This window comes from Ovis canadensis, chromosome 24, assembly GCF_042477335.2.
Source record: "Ovis canadensis isolate MfBH-ARS-UI-01 breed Bighorn chromosome 24, ARS-UI_OviCan_v2, whole genome shotgun sequence".
Taxonomy (NCBI): domain Eukaryota; kingdom Metazoa; phylum Chordata; class Mammalia; order Artiodactyla; family Bovidae; genus Ovis; species Ovis canadensis.
The window spans coordinates 49,387,735-49,401,879 of NC_091268.1; the positions used below are offsets into that span (position 1 = coordinate 49,387,735).

Here is a 14,145-nt window from a genome sequence, read left to right on the forward strand (position 1 = left end):
CATCCCCAAATACAGGAAAGGTTATCACATGAAGGAAGGTCATCAGCTGGTCCCCATCTGATGGAGGAAAAAGGCAAAAGGCAAAAGCGGTGCCTCAGCACGCTGTGAAACAGAAGGAAACTATCTCAACATAACAAGGGTCACGTATCAAACAGGTCACATCATACTCAGTGGTCAAAGACTGAAAGCTTTTCCTGTGAGACTAAGGGGAACGAGGCAAGGATGCCCACTTCCACCACCTGTATTCAACACTGTACTGGAAGTCTTAGCTGGGGCAATTAGGAAAAAAGAAAAGAAAAGGCGTCCAAATCGTAAAATATGAAGTTTTGCAGCTCTGTTTGCAGCTGATATGAACTTAAGGATCTCATATGCAGAAAACCTTAAAGAGTAAAAAACAAACAAACAAACAAAACTACAACTGTTAGAATGTAACAAAGCTGCAGGATACAAAATCAGTTGTGTATCTAACTAACAATGAGCAATCTGAAAAGGAAGTTAGGAAATTTTCATTTATGCTAGCATCAAAAGAATAAAACTCTTAGGAACAGGGACCAAAATGAGCAAGGGGGTGGAAGAAAGGAAGAAGCTTCCAGAAGGTTGGGTAGTGGGGAGACAGTGAGTGAGTGGGCTTCAAAGCAAAGCAGAAGGCTTTGTGGCAGAAGTTACTAAGGGAGAATATGAGGAAGGCGGGGGAAAACAGAATAAGGCGTTCTCGTCATAAGTAGAGAGGTGAGCGCTGTTCTGGTACAAAGTGTAGACTTGGGGAAGTGGAATCCCTAATCTGCCACATGGGCCAAAAATTAACCTTTTAGAAGCCAGATGGCCCAGGGCAAAGTTGCACAAATAGTAGCCATGTGTTAAGATATCTGGAGAACATGGTAATAAAAAGCATGTTCACATAGTTTGCATTTGCCTCTTAAAAAAACTCTCAAAAATGTGTGTATCAAGGGGATGTACCTCAATATAATGAAGACCACACATGACAAGCTGACAGCTAACATCATACTCAACAGTGAAAAGCTGAAAGCTTTTCTCTAAGATCAGAAACAAGACAAGGATGCCTACTCTTGCCACGTTTATTCAATATAGTTTTGCAAGTCTTAGAGTAAGAAAAAGACATCCAAACTGGAAAGGAAGAAGTAAAACTGTCTCTCTTGGCATACAACACATTATATATAAAAACCCCAAAGACTTCACAAAGACACTGTTAGAATGAATAAACAGAGCAACAAAGTGATAGGATACAAAATCAATATACAGAAATCAGCTACGTTTCCACACGCTGATAAAAAACTATCAGAAAGAGAAATTAAGAAAATACTTCCAGTTGTGTCAAAAGGGTAAAATACCTAGAAATAAATTTAACCAAGGAGATGAACAACTTGTACACTGAAAACTATGACAACGATAAAAGAAATTAAAGACACTAGTAAACAGAGAGATAGCCCATGCTCATGGATTGGAGGGATACTGTTAGAATGTCCATACCACCCAAAGCCATCCACAAACTGAACATAAACCCTATCAAAATCCCAATGGTATCTTTCAGAGAAACAGAACAAACAGTCCTAAAATTTGTATGGTACAACAAGACTCCAAATAGCCAAAGCAATCTTGAGGAAGAAGAACCAAGCTGGAGGCATCATACTTCCTGGTTTCAGACTATATTGCAAAGCTATAGTAATAAAAACAGTATGGTACTGGCATAAAACATAGACACATATATCATTGGATCAGAAGAGAAACCCCAGAAATAAGCCCATACATATATGGCCAATTTAGGATAAAGAAGCTAATAATATGCAATGATGAAAGAATGGTCTCTTCAATAAGTAGTGCTGGAAAACTGGACAGCCACATGCAAAAGAATGAAAGTGTTGGGAATTCCCTTTCAGTCCAGTGGGACCACTATCTTACACCATACACAAAAGTCAATTCAAAGTGGATTAAAAGCTCGAATAGAAGACCTGGTACCATTAAACTCCTAGAAGAAAATAGGCAGTAAACTCCTTGACATCAATTTGGTGGTGACTTTTAGGAACTGACACCCAAAGGAAACAAAAGCAAAAATAAACAAGTGGGACTACATCAAACTAAAAAGCTTCTGCACAGCAAAGAAAACCACCAACAAATTAAAAAGGCAATCTGGACTTCCCTAGTGGTCCAGCGGTTAAGGCTCCACATGTCCATTGCAGGTAGGCACAGGTTCAATCCCTGGTGGGGGAACTTAGGTCCTGCATGCTGTGCAGTGCAGTCAGAAAAAAAAAAAAAAAGATTACAAAGAAGCCTTTATATTGTCACCTTGCTTATTTAACTTATATGCAGAGTACATCATGCGAAATGCTGGACTGGATGAAGCACAAGCTGGAATCAAGATTTCCGGGAGAACTACCAATAACCTCAGATATGCAGATGACACCACCCTTCTGGCAGAAAGCAAAGAGGAACTAAAGAGCTTCTTAATGAAAGTGAAAGAGGAGAGTGAAAAAACTGGCTTAAAACTCAACATTCAAACAACTAAGATCATGGCATCTGGTCCCATCACTTCATGGGAAATAGATGGGGAAACAGTGGAAACAGTGTCCGACTTTACTTTTCCTGGGCTCCAAAATCACTGCAGATGGTGACTGCAGCCATGAAATTAAAAGACACTCACTCCTTTGAAGAGAAGTTATGACCAACCTAGACAGCATATTAAAAAGCAGAGACATTACTTTACTGACAAAGATCTGTCTAGTCAAAGTTATGGTTTTTCCAGTTCAGTTCAGTCGCTCAGTCATGTCCGACTCTTTGTGACCCCATGAATCGCAGCACGCCAGGCCTCCCTGTCCATCACCAACTCCCGGAGTTCACTCAGACTCACGTCCATCGAGTTCGTGATGCCATTCAGCCATCTCATCCTCTGTCGTCCCCTTCTCCTCCTGCCCCCAATCCCTCCCAGCATCAGGGTCTTTCCCAATGAGTCAACTCTTCGCATGAGGTGGCCAAAGTACTGGAGCTTCAGCTTTAGCATCATTCCTTCCAAAGAAATCCCAGGGCTGATCTCCTTCAGAATGGACTGGTTGGATCTCCTTGCAGTCCAAGGGACTCTCAAGGGTCTTCTCCAACACCACAGTTCAAAAGCATCAAGTCTTCGGTGCTCAGCTTTCTTCACAGTCCAACTCTCACATCCATACATGACCACAGGAAAAACCATAGCCTTGACTAGACGGACCTTAGTCGGCAAAGTAATGTCTCTGCTTTTGAATATATTATCTAGGTTGGTCATAACTTTTCTTCCAAGGAGTAAGCGTCTTTTAATTTCATCGCTGCAGTCACCATCTCCAGTGATTTTGGAGCCCAAAAAAATAAAGTCTGACACTGTTTCTACTGTTTCCCCATCTATTTCCCATGAAGTGATGGGACCAGATGCCATGATCTTCGTTTTCTGAATGTTGAGCTTTAAGCCAACTTTTTCACTCTCCTCTTTCACTTTTTCAAGTGGCTTTTTTTTTTTTTTCCAAGAGGCTTTTTAGCTCCTCTCCACTTTCTGCCATCAGGGTGGTGTCATCTGCATATCTGAGGTTATTGGTAGTTCTCCTGGCAATCTTGATTCCAGCTTGTGCTTCTTCCAGTCCAGCGTTTCTCATGATGCACTCTGCATAGAAGTTAAATAAGCAGGGTGACAATATACAGCCTTGACGTACTCCTTTTCCTATTTGGAACCAGTCTGTTGTTCCATGTCCAGTTCTAACTGTTGCTTCCTGACCTGCATACAGATTTCTCAAGGGGCAGGTGAGGTGGTCTGGTATTCCCATCTCTTTCAGAATTTTCCACAGTTTATCGTGAGCCACATAGTCAAAGGTTTTGGCATAGTCAATAAAGCAGAAATAGATGTTTTTCTGGAACTCTCTTGCTTTTTCCATGATCCAGCGGATGTTGGCAATTTGATCTCTGGTTCCTCTGCCTTTTCTAAATCCAGCTTGAACATCAGGGAGTTCACAGTACACGTATTGCTGAAGCCTGGCTTGGAGAATTTTGAGCATTACTTTACTAGCATGTGAGATGAGTGCAACTGTGCGGTAGTTAGAGCATTCTTTGGCATTGCCTTTCTTTGGAATTGGAATGAAAACTGACCTTTTCCAGTCCTGTGGCCACTGCTGAGTTTTCCAAATTTGCTGGCATGTTGAGTGCAGCACTTTCACAGCATCATCTTTCAGGATTTGAAACAGCTCAACTGGAATTCCATCATCTCCACTAGCTTTGTTCATAGTGATGCTTTCTAAGGCTCACTTGACTTCACATTCCAAGATGTCTAGCTCTAGATTAGAGATCACATCATCATGGTTATCTGGGTCCTGAAGATCTTTTTTGTACAGTTCTTCCATGTATTCTTGCCACCTCTTCTTAATATCTTCTGCTTCTGTTAGGTCCAGACCATTTCTGTCCTTTATCAAGCCCATCCTTGCATGAAATGTTCCCTTGGTATCTCTAATTTTCTTGAAGAGATCTCTAGTCTTTCCCATTCTGTTCTTTTCCTTGATTTCTTTGCACTGATCGCTGAAGAAGGCTTTCTTATCTGTTCTTGCTATTCTTTGGAACTGTGCATTCAGATGCTGATATCTTTCCTTTTCTCCTTTGCTTTTCACCTCTCTTCTTTTCACGGCTATTTGTAAGGCCTCCCCAGACAGCCATTTTGCTTTTTTGCATTTCTTTTCCATGGGGATGGTCTTGATCCCTGTCTCCTGTACAATGTCACAAACCTCATTCCATAGTTCATCAGGCACTCTATCTATCAGATCTAGTCCTTTAAATCTATTTCTCACTTCCACTGTATAATCATAAGGGATTTGATTTAGGTCATACCTAAGTGGTCTAGTGGTTTTCCCTACTTTCTTCAATTTGAGTCTGAATTTGGTAATAAGGAGTTCATGATCTGAGCCACAGTCAGCTCCTGGTCTTGTTTTTGTTGACTGTATAGAGCTTCTCCATCTTTGGCTGCAAAGAATATAATCAATCTGATTTCAGTGTTGACCATCTGGTGATGTCCACGTGTAGAGTCTTCTCTTGTGTTGTTGGAAGAGGGTGTCTGCTATGACCAGTGCATTTTCTTGGCAAAACTCTATTAGTCTTTACCCTGCTTCATTCCGCATTCCAAGGCCAAATTTGCCTGTTACTCCAGGTGTTTCTTGACTTCCTACTTTTGCATTCCAATCCCCTATAAAGAAGAGGACATCTCTTTTGGGTGTTAGTTCTAAAAAGTCTTGTAGGTCTTCATAAAACCGTTCAACTTCAGTTTCTTCAGCGTTACTGGTTGGGGCATAGACTTGGATAACTGTGATACTGAATGGTTTGCCTTGGAGATGAACAGAGATCATTCTGTCATTTTTGAGATTGCATCCAAGTACTGCATTTCGGACTCTTTTGTTGACCATGACGGCTACTCCATTTCTTCTGAGGGATTCCTGCCCACAGTAGTAGATATAATGGTCATCTGAGTTAAATTCACCCATTCCAGTCCATTTTAGTTCACTGATTCCTAGAATGTCGACATTCACCCTTGCCATCTCGTTTGACCACTTCCAATTTGCCTTGATTCATGGACCTGACATTCCAGGTTCCTATGCAATATTGTTCTTTACAGCATCGGATCTTGCTTCTATCACCAGTCACATCCACAACTGGGTGTTGTTTTTGCTTTGGCTCCATCCCTTCTTTCTTTCTGGAGTTATTTCTCCACTGATCTCCAGCAGCATATTGGGCACCTAATGACCTGGGGAGTTCCTCTTTTGTCACATATGATTGTGAGAATTGGACCATAAAGAAAGCTGAGTGCCAAAGAATTGATGCTTTTGAACTGTGGTGTTGGAAAAGACTCTTGAGAGTCCCTTGGACTGCAAGGAGATCCAACCAGTCCATCCTAAAGGAGATCAGTCTTGAATATTCATTGGAATGACTGAGGCTGAAGCTGAAGTTCTAATACTTTGGCCACCTGATGCGAAGAACTCACTCATTTCAAAAGACCCTGATGCTGGGAAAGGTTGAAGGCAGGAGGAGAAGGGGATGACAGAGGATGAGATGATTGGATGGCACCACTGACTCAGTGGACATGAGTTTGAGCAAGCTCCAGGAATTGGTGATGGACAGGGAGGCCTGGTATGCTACAGTCCATGGGGTCACAAAGAGTCAGACACGACTGAGTGACTGAACTGAACAGAGAAGGAAAAGGCAACCTAAGAAGTGGGAGAAAATATTTGCAAATCATATAACTGATAATGGGTTAATATTCAAAATACATAAAGAAGTCATACGACTCAACAGCAAAAAAAAAAAAAAAAAAGAAAGAAACGAACAAAAAAGTCCAAATAATCTGATTTTTAAAAGGGCTAAGATTCTGAATAGATATTTTTCCAAAGAAGATGTCAGATGGCCAACAGGTACATTGCAGCAGCCAAAACACACCTCCCTTGGAGAGCCCTGAACAAACACTAGCAGAGAGCTGGGCAGCACTGGGGGCCATCCAGGTGGTCCTGCTGGCCACAGCCTTGCCCAGCCTGCGTCCTGGGCCTGCCCCAGGTGCCCAGCCCCAGGCCTCTACCCCAGCCCTTGGCACCCTGTCCTTGGGTGTGGTATGTTAGGTAAAGCCCTTGACCCTTCCCTCTCAATCCCTCACCGTCAGTTAAAGTCCCGAGGCAGTGTTGGGGACCCATTCCTTTGAGGTGCAGTTCTGACCTCACCTCCCGGACCAGGGAATACGTACCTTCAGGGTCTGCCCGTTCCGATGCATAAGGAAGGCCAGGATGGCTGCACAGCTGCGGCTGATGCCTAAGGTGGAAAAGACCAGGATGACGGAGTTGAGCTCCAGGTGAGTATCTGGAGAGAGAAGGAAAGGTGGGAGGCTGTGCGTGGCTTCCTTCTCTGAGGATCCGGAAGATGACTGGCCTCAGTGGATCCAAAAGTAGGTTCGGAACCAGCACACCACGGTCTAGGCAGGTCACGTGACAGCTCTAGGATACTGTTTCGTTGCCTGGCAAATGATGTGTTTAGCGTCATCATAGCAAGGCCTTCTCTGAGCTGCCCATGCTTCCTTCCCAGGGAGGCCGGCCACCGGCTGACTTCCCAGGTGGGGATGGAAAGGCCGCACCCCATGGGCACCTGGGTGCTGACAGACTGTGTAGCCTGATGTGAACCACAACCAGTGAGCACTGGCTGCGGGGCCTGGGCACTCGAAGCCACCGTTTCCTCATTTGGAAAATGTGCTGATGGTACACTGCCTGCCTCATGAGGTTTTGCACCATGCTTAACCCCGCCCTTCTTCTCCTGAGAGCTGGGAGTCACCGTCAGTAATAGACACAAGGCGCCATGGCCCTCTCTGTTCCCTGGGCACAGGCCAGTTAGGGCCTGGTTGAAGAATGCCCCTTACCAATGAAGTGACAGAGGTGGCGTAAAAAGGGTGTAATGTTTGCTTCCAGGGAATCTTCTATCTGGATGTGCAGAAGCTTGTCGGCGTCACCTACAAAACTAAGCAGAAGAAAAGCATGTCGTCGGGCAGACTCACCCAGAGCCTGGCTGTAGTGTCGCTCATCCACAGCAACAGGACCATAAGGGGAGGAGGCTGAGTAGGGAGATGGGGGTAAATAAATGGTCCCCTCTCAGAAAAACAGCGCCTGCCTCAGAGGGGTGTTGTGTAGGTTAAATCATCTCATCTATGTAAGGCATCTGGCAATCTGCTTGGCACGTGACAGCGCTCAGTAAACGGGATGTTATTGCTATTAACCAAACCTGGTGCTTTCCTGGAACACAGTGCAGACGGTGAGGATGGAAATATGTAATGAGTCTGCTATGTTAAATGGAGGAAGCAAGACTGACGGAGAGTGGTGGGGCTCCTGTTTTAGATAGGGTGGTCAGGAAGGCTTTCCTGAGGAGGTGGTGTTGGGAAGAGGTTTAAAGGAGGTGACGGGACAAGCCAGGCGGTTATCTGAGCGAAGAGTGTTCCAGGTAGAGGAGAATCCAAGTGCAAAGGCTCCAAGGGCCAGGATATTTAGTATGCTTGAGAAACATCAGGGAGATCAGAGTGGCTAAAGCTTTATGAACAAGGGAGAGAGAAGAGGGAGATGAGGCATGAGGCACATTCCAAGAGAAGACGCCTGCAAGGAGCTTGGCACAATGCCTGGTGTGCAGTGAGCACTTGGTAAATGCTATTTACAAAGAATACAGCCTGCTGGCCATTCACTGTGGCATGCAGAAAGGTGCAGTAGATTCAGGACTGAAAATATTCTGGTTTAGTTTCTTCATGAGCATGTGCTGTGAAAAACACAAGCACCATTCACCATGCATGCATGCATGCATTCTGTCCATCCGTCCTTCCCTTCCCCTTCCTCTCTCTCTCCCTCCCCACCCGACCACCCACCCACCATCCATTCATCCGTCTATCCCCAATCATTCATTCTTTCCCCAGACACTCGCTCAGTGCCTATAGTGCGGACCCTAGTGGACACAAGATGAATCCAAGAGGGCCTCTCCCCGCTTCAAGGAGCTCTCACCCTGATGGGAGGGGTGTACACATAAACAAATGGCTAATCCAATCAGCTAGGCTTTAGGATAAAGACCTACACATGCTGCTGAAGAGGAGGGGCAGGGAACAGTCGAGGGAGCTGGGGAAAGCCTAACAGTGGAGGAGACATATGGACGGAGGAAGTTGAAGGATACAAGGTTAACATAAAAATCAACTGGATTTCCATATGCTAGCAAGAATCAGAAATTTAAATTTAATTTGTTTATTGATTTGGCTGCACTGGGTAGCTTGCGAGATAGTTCCCTCACCGGGAAGTGAACCCAGGCCCTAGGAATGAAAGCGCCGTGTCCTAACCACTGGGCCACCAGGGAACTCATGTGACTGTTGGCAGGATTCAGTTTCTCACGGGCTCTTGGACTGAGGGCCTCGGCTCATCACTAGCTGTTCGCTGAAAACCATCAGGCCCTTGCCTTGCAGACCTGTCTCCAGAGGACAGCTGGCAGCATGGTAGCTGACTTCCTTCAGGGTGAGTGAGCAAGACACGGCAAGATAGACGCCACGGTCTATGTGTGACCCAGTATCAGAAGTGACAGCCCATCACATTTGCTTTACTCCACCCATTAGTGAACCCCAGTAAGTCTAGCCCAAATGCTGTGAATGGTAGGTGGTGGGGAATCACCAGAAAGACTGCAAAGACATATTCCATATTCCCCTTTCGTTGATTTCTGTTGAGTCAGTCGTCAGTCTAATTATTGTTCCTTTGAAAGTCATGTCTTACTTATCTGCTTCTCCTCCCTCTCTCTCTTGTTCTCAGCAGTCTCACTAAGTGCCTTGATGTGATTTTCTTAAGATTTATTGATTTTCACATAGTAATTTTTATTACCAGATGCCTCACTGAATTCTTGTGTTATATAAATTCTCTCTGAGCTGAATTTTATTAGCTTTTGATTAGGAACTAGAGGAAATAGAGGCCTTGGTGATCATGACTGGACATGGCTGGGAAGACACAGGCTGACAAGCAAGGCTGTAAAGAACTTTCCTGCTCCATGAACAATGGTGAGTGTGTGTGTGTGCGTGCGCGTGTGTGTCCCTAGCACCCGGGAAAATCTGAGGCATAACAGTTGCTGTATCCAATGCTTATGTCTTCCCCAAATTCATATGTTGAACCCTAATTCCCAAAGTGATGGTATTTGGAGGTGGGGCTTTGGGGAGGTAATTAGCTTATGAGGGCAGAAATAGAAACCCTTATGAGTGGGATTAGTGCTCTTGTGAAAGGGACCCCTAGAGAGCTTTGCCCCTTCCGCCAGCTTTGCCCCTTCCACAGCAAGAAGCGTCCATCTGTGAACCAACAGCAAGCCTTCATCAGACACGGAATCTGCCAGTGCCTCCACCTTGGACTTCCCAGCCTCCACACCATGAGAAAGCCCGTTGTTCATAAGCCACTGGTCTGCAGTATTCTGTTACAGTAGCCCGGATGGACTGAGAGAGGGGTCACTTCTCAGAGGGCCTGAGACAAGGAAAGCAGGGTAAACCAGGATTATTTTGCATCAGAATGTCAAAGTACCAAAACAGCATTACTTTTGGTGAGATTTAAGTACGGGCTGTGGGGCAAGTGTAGGGTCTCAGTCTGGGGCAGAGGATGTTATGCTCATGCCGGGAAGTCAAGAGCAGGCTAGCAACACATGAAAACAACGCAGATCCCATTCCAGTGTGTACTGACTTCTAAAAGCCATTTCAATTCTATCAGTGCATGCCACTAGAAGGCTTACATAAATAAATAATACTAATATTTAAAAAAATCAGTGGTATTTCTACTTACAATGGCCCTGTCTCCATGGAGATGTTGACATGTGCATTGATTTTCAAATCCTTCTGAATTTTAGGGTCACAGGCTTGCTTGAAATTTCCCAGGTAGATCCTGCCTGGCATTATCTCAATAGGGTATGGCTGGAAGGCATCCAGTTCCTGAGGAGGGGATGGAGAAAGCCTGGCTGTGATAATAATCCCCAGAGAAGAAGCTGTTTCTGTTTTGTCTCTTGAGATGCAGCTCAGCAAACAAGCTTAGAAAGGCAGACTGGGATAGTGAATGAGACTAACCAAATGTTCATTGCAGCACTATTTATGTAGCCAGGACGTGGAAGCAACCTAACCGTCCAACATCAGGGGAATGGATAAAGAAGACGTGGCACGTATATACAATGGAATGCTACTCGGCCATACGAAAGAATGAAGTAACGCTGTTTGCAGCAACAATGGATAGACCTAGAAATTATTGTAACTAAGTGAAATAAGTCAGACAGAGAAAGGCAGACACTATATGGTATCACTTATATGTGGGATCTTAAAGATATGATACAAAAAAAAAACCCACAAAAGAAAAAAGAAAACACACACACACACACACAAAAAAAATAAAAACATATGATAGAAATGAACTTACTTACAAGACAAAAAGAGACCCACAGACTTTGAAAACAAACTTATGGTTATCAAAAGGGACAGATGTAGGAGGAAGGATAAATTACAAGTTTGGGATTAACATACACACACTAAAATATATAAAACAGCTAATCAACAAGGACCTACTGAATAGCACAGGGACCTCTACTCAGTATTCTATAATAACCTATATGGGAAAAGACTCTGAGAAAGAGTGGATATATGTATACAAATAGCTGAACCACTTTTGCTGTACCCCTTTAACTAACACCACATTGTAAAGCAACTATATCCCAATATAAAACAAAATTTAATTTTAAAAAATTATGTCAAAAAATTTAAAAACAAAACTGCCGTTTGATCCAGCAATCCCGCTTTTGGTATATATCTGAAGGAAATGAAATGACCATCTTGAAGATATAGCTGCACCCCACATGATCATTTGAGCATTATTCACAAAAGATACAGAAATGACTTAGAAGGCCATCAATGGATGAATAGATAAAGAAAATACAGCATGTATATACAATGGAATACTGTTCAGCCATAAAAAAGAAGGAAATCTTGTCATTTGTGACCACATGAATGGAATTTGAGGGCACTGTGCTGAGTGAATCAGTCAAAAAAAAAAATTGCATGATCTCACTCACATGTGGAACTCTGAAAAAGCAAAACTCATGGTATTTCCAGGGGCTGTGGGGGTGGGGAAAATGGGGAGATGTTAGTCAAGGTTATAAACCTCCAGACGTAAGGCAAATCAGTTCTGGGGATCTAATGTACAGCATGATGACTACAGCTAACAACACAGTATTATATACTTGAAATTTTAAGAAAAATTTTTAGAAAGTACATCTTAAATGTGCTCATCGCTCACACACACATAAACGGTAACTGTGTGAGGTGATGGATGTGTTCATTTTACTGTGGTAATCATCTTGCAACCTATGAAGTGACAGTGAAAGTGTTAGTTGCTCAGTCCTGTCTGACTCTGTGGGACCCCATGGACGGCGGCCCTCCAGGTTCCTTTGTCCATGGGATTCTCTAGGCAAGAATACTGGAGTGGGTAGCCATTCTCTTCTCCAGGAGCTCTCCCTGACCCAGAGATCAAACCCGGGTCTCCTGCATGTCAGGCAGATTCTTTACCATCTGAGCCACCGGAGAAGCTGCAACATATATGTGTATCACATCATGCTGTACGCCTTAAACTTACACAATCTTATACGTCGATTATACCTCAATAAACCTGGGGGGGGGGTGGATTACAATATTTGAGTGTTTCCAAGGAAAGATTATTAGAGCACCTATCAGGTGGTTAGAAACAATTATTAACAAAAATAATTATTAAACAATTATTAATGAGACTTATAAACAAGTTGGAAAACAGCCAAAGAAGCACACCAGTCTACCACTGTTCTCAAAGCATGCCTCCAGGACTAATGAAAATGCCCCTAGTGGTTCCCTGGGTGACCTCTTGCAGTTCAGATGTCGGTAATAAAACAGTGGATACTTGTTTACTGTTGACATAGACCGGAAACTTACTTGTTATATTTAGTAATATAAAACCTAGGCATAACCTCATAAGAAAAAAAGAAAAAGAAATCCACTAACATTGAATAAACTGATGTTTATAGAATATGATCTGGTGGTGGTGGTGGTTGTTCAGTCGCTGAGTTGAGTCTGACTCTTTGCAACCGCACAGACTGTATGTAGCATGCCAGGCTTCCCTGTCCTTCACTGTCTCCCAGAGTTTGCTCAGACTCATGTCCATGGAGTCAGTGATGCTGTCTAGCCATCTCATCCTTGGCTGCCCTCTTCTCCTTTTGCCTTCAATCTTTCTCAGCATCAGGGTCTTTTCCAATGAGTTGGCTCTTTGCATCGTTGGCCAAAGTATTGGAGTTTCCGCTTCAGCATCACATTTGGAAAACTCAGCAGTGGCCACAGGACTGAAAAAAGGTCAATTCCAATCCCAAAGCAGGGCAATGCCAAAGAATGTTCAAACTGTTTAGAAACCCCCCTTTTTTCATCAGTTTTCCATAGGAAATGCTAACCAATATAATTTTAAAGGTCAAACCAGTTCTGAACCACCTCTGGCTCCAAGTTCGACTCAGAAACAACATCTCAAGACCTCAAGCTAGTGTGCAGTCCACCTGAGGCTTTCAGAGCCTTCTGGCTTCAGCACACCGCCCCTCCCAGTGAACCCACCACCAGCCCACATTCCTCTGAAACCGTTGACCTCAAAAGCTTTTTTATCAATGAGCAGACACCTCTCCGAGTCAACCCCCAAGTCTGTGAGACATTTGGCCCTTCCACATGCAGGCAGGCAGACCCACTATCTGCAAATGTGACCCAAAGCGCTCCCTAGGGTTCAGGGTGACCACCCCCTCAGGATGCTCAGCTTGCTGGAGCCAAGTGAACTCCTCCTGGTTTCATGTGGATAATCTCACTCACTCTCACCACAAATCTGTCAAGGCTCTTCCTGATGCTTTCGAACCAGCTTCCTTTCCCAGTAGTTTTAAGGGCCATGGGGGAGTGGGTGTGACATGGGTAAAAACATGCTCTGCTCTAAACAGCCACTGCCTATTAATTCTAGAGGACACAGTTTTGACAACCACATTGACAAATGTAAAAGAAACCAGTATCACAAACTAACATGTCCAACTTGAGCCCACTGCCTTCCCCCGACACGGCTACAGTCCACTGGTTCACAAATAGTCGGACATGACTTAGCGACTAGACAACAACATATAAAACAGGAAATTAGCAGTCACTCGGTCTAAAGTAGAGGGGCCATCTCAGAGTCTAAACTCCTTGCCTCCATCCCCCTGGTGGGAGTTCCTTGGGGAGCAGCAGAGACACGTCTGCTTCACAACGTGTCAAAACACATAACAGGAAGGGAGTGGGGCTTTCGTTCTTGCCCCTGAATTAGTAACAAAAGTCCCAAAGTAGGGAGAAGCCAGTCTAGGAAAGTACATCCTATGAAGGCCTCGAACAAGCAGCATAGAACTCACCTGTCCAGGCCCTGCTAGATACCACCAGCCGCCGCCCCATCCCTCTTCCCAAACTACTTAAGAAGACTGGGGCAAGGACCAGTCTCAGGTGTATACATGTCAAAACTGACCAAACTGTACATTGTAAATATGTGCTGTTTTAACCTATGCCAGTTCCACCTTCCTAAAGCTTTACAAGAAAAATAAAGGGGCTTTCCTGGGGAT

General features: G+C 44.1%; 1 protein-coding gene across 10 annotated transcripts in view; it reads right to left on the reverse strand.

The window, feature by feature from the left end:
• STYXL1 (serine/threonine/tyrosine interacting like 1) overlaps window positions 1-14,145 on the reverse strand; it is a 30,700-nt gene that overhangs the window by 985 nt on the left and 15,570 nt on the right. For 6 of the 10 annotated variants that reach the window (XM_069569409.1, XM_069569400.1, XM_069569399.1 and 3 more), the window contains 3 exons: window positions 10,314-10,459; window positions 7,403-7,500; window positions 6,740-6,852 (listed from right to left, as the gene is read on the reverse strand). In XM_069569409.1, the coding sequence (XP_069425510.1) occupies window positions 6,740-6,852; window positions 7,403-7,500; window positions 10,314-10,459 (357 nt within the window). The remainder of the gene's footprint in view (window positions 1-6,739; window positions 6,853-7,402; window positions 7,501-10,313; window positions 10,460-14,145) is intronic. The other 4 variants (XM_069569403.1, XM_069569402.1, XM_069569404.1 and 1 more) reach the window with 2 other exon arrangements.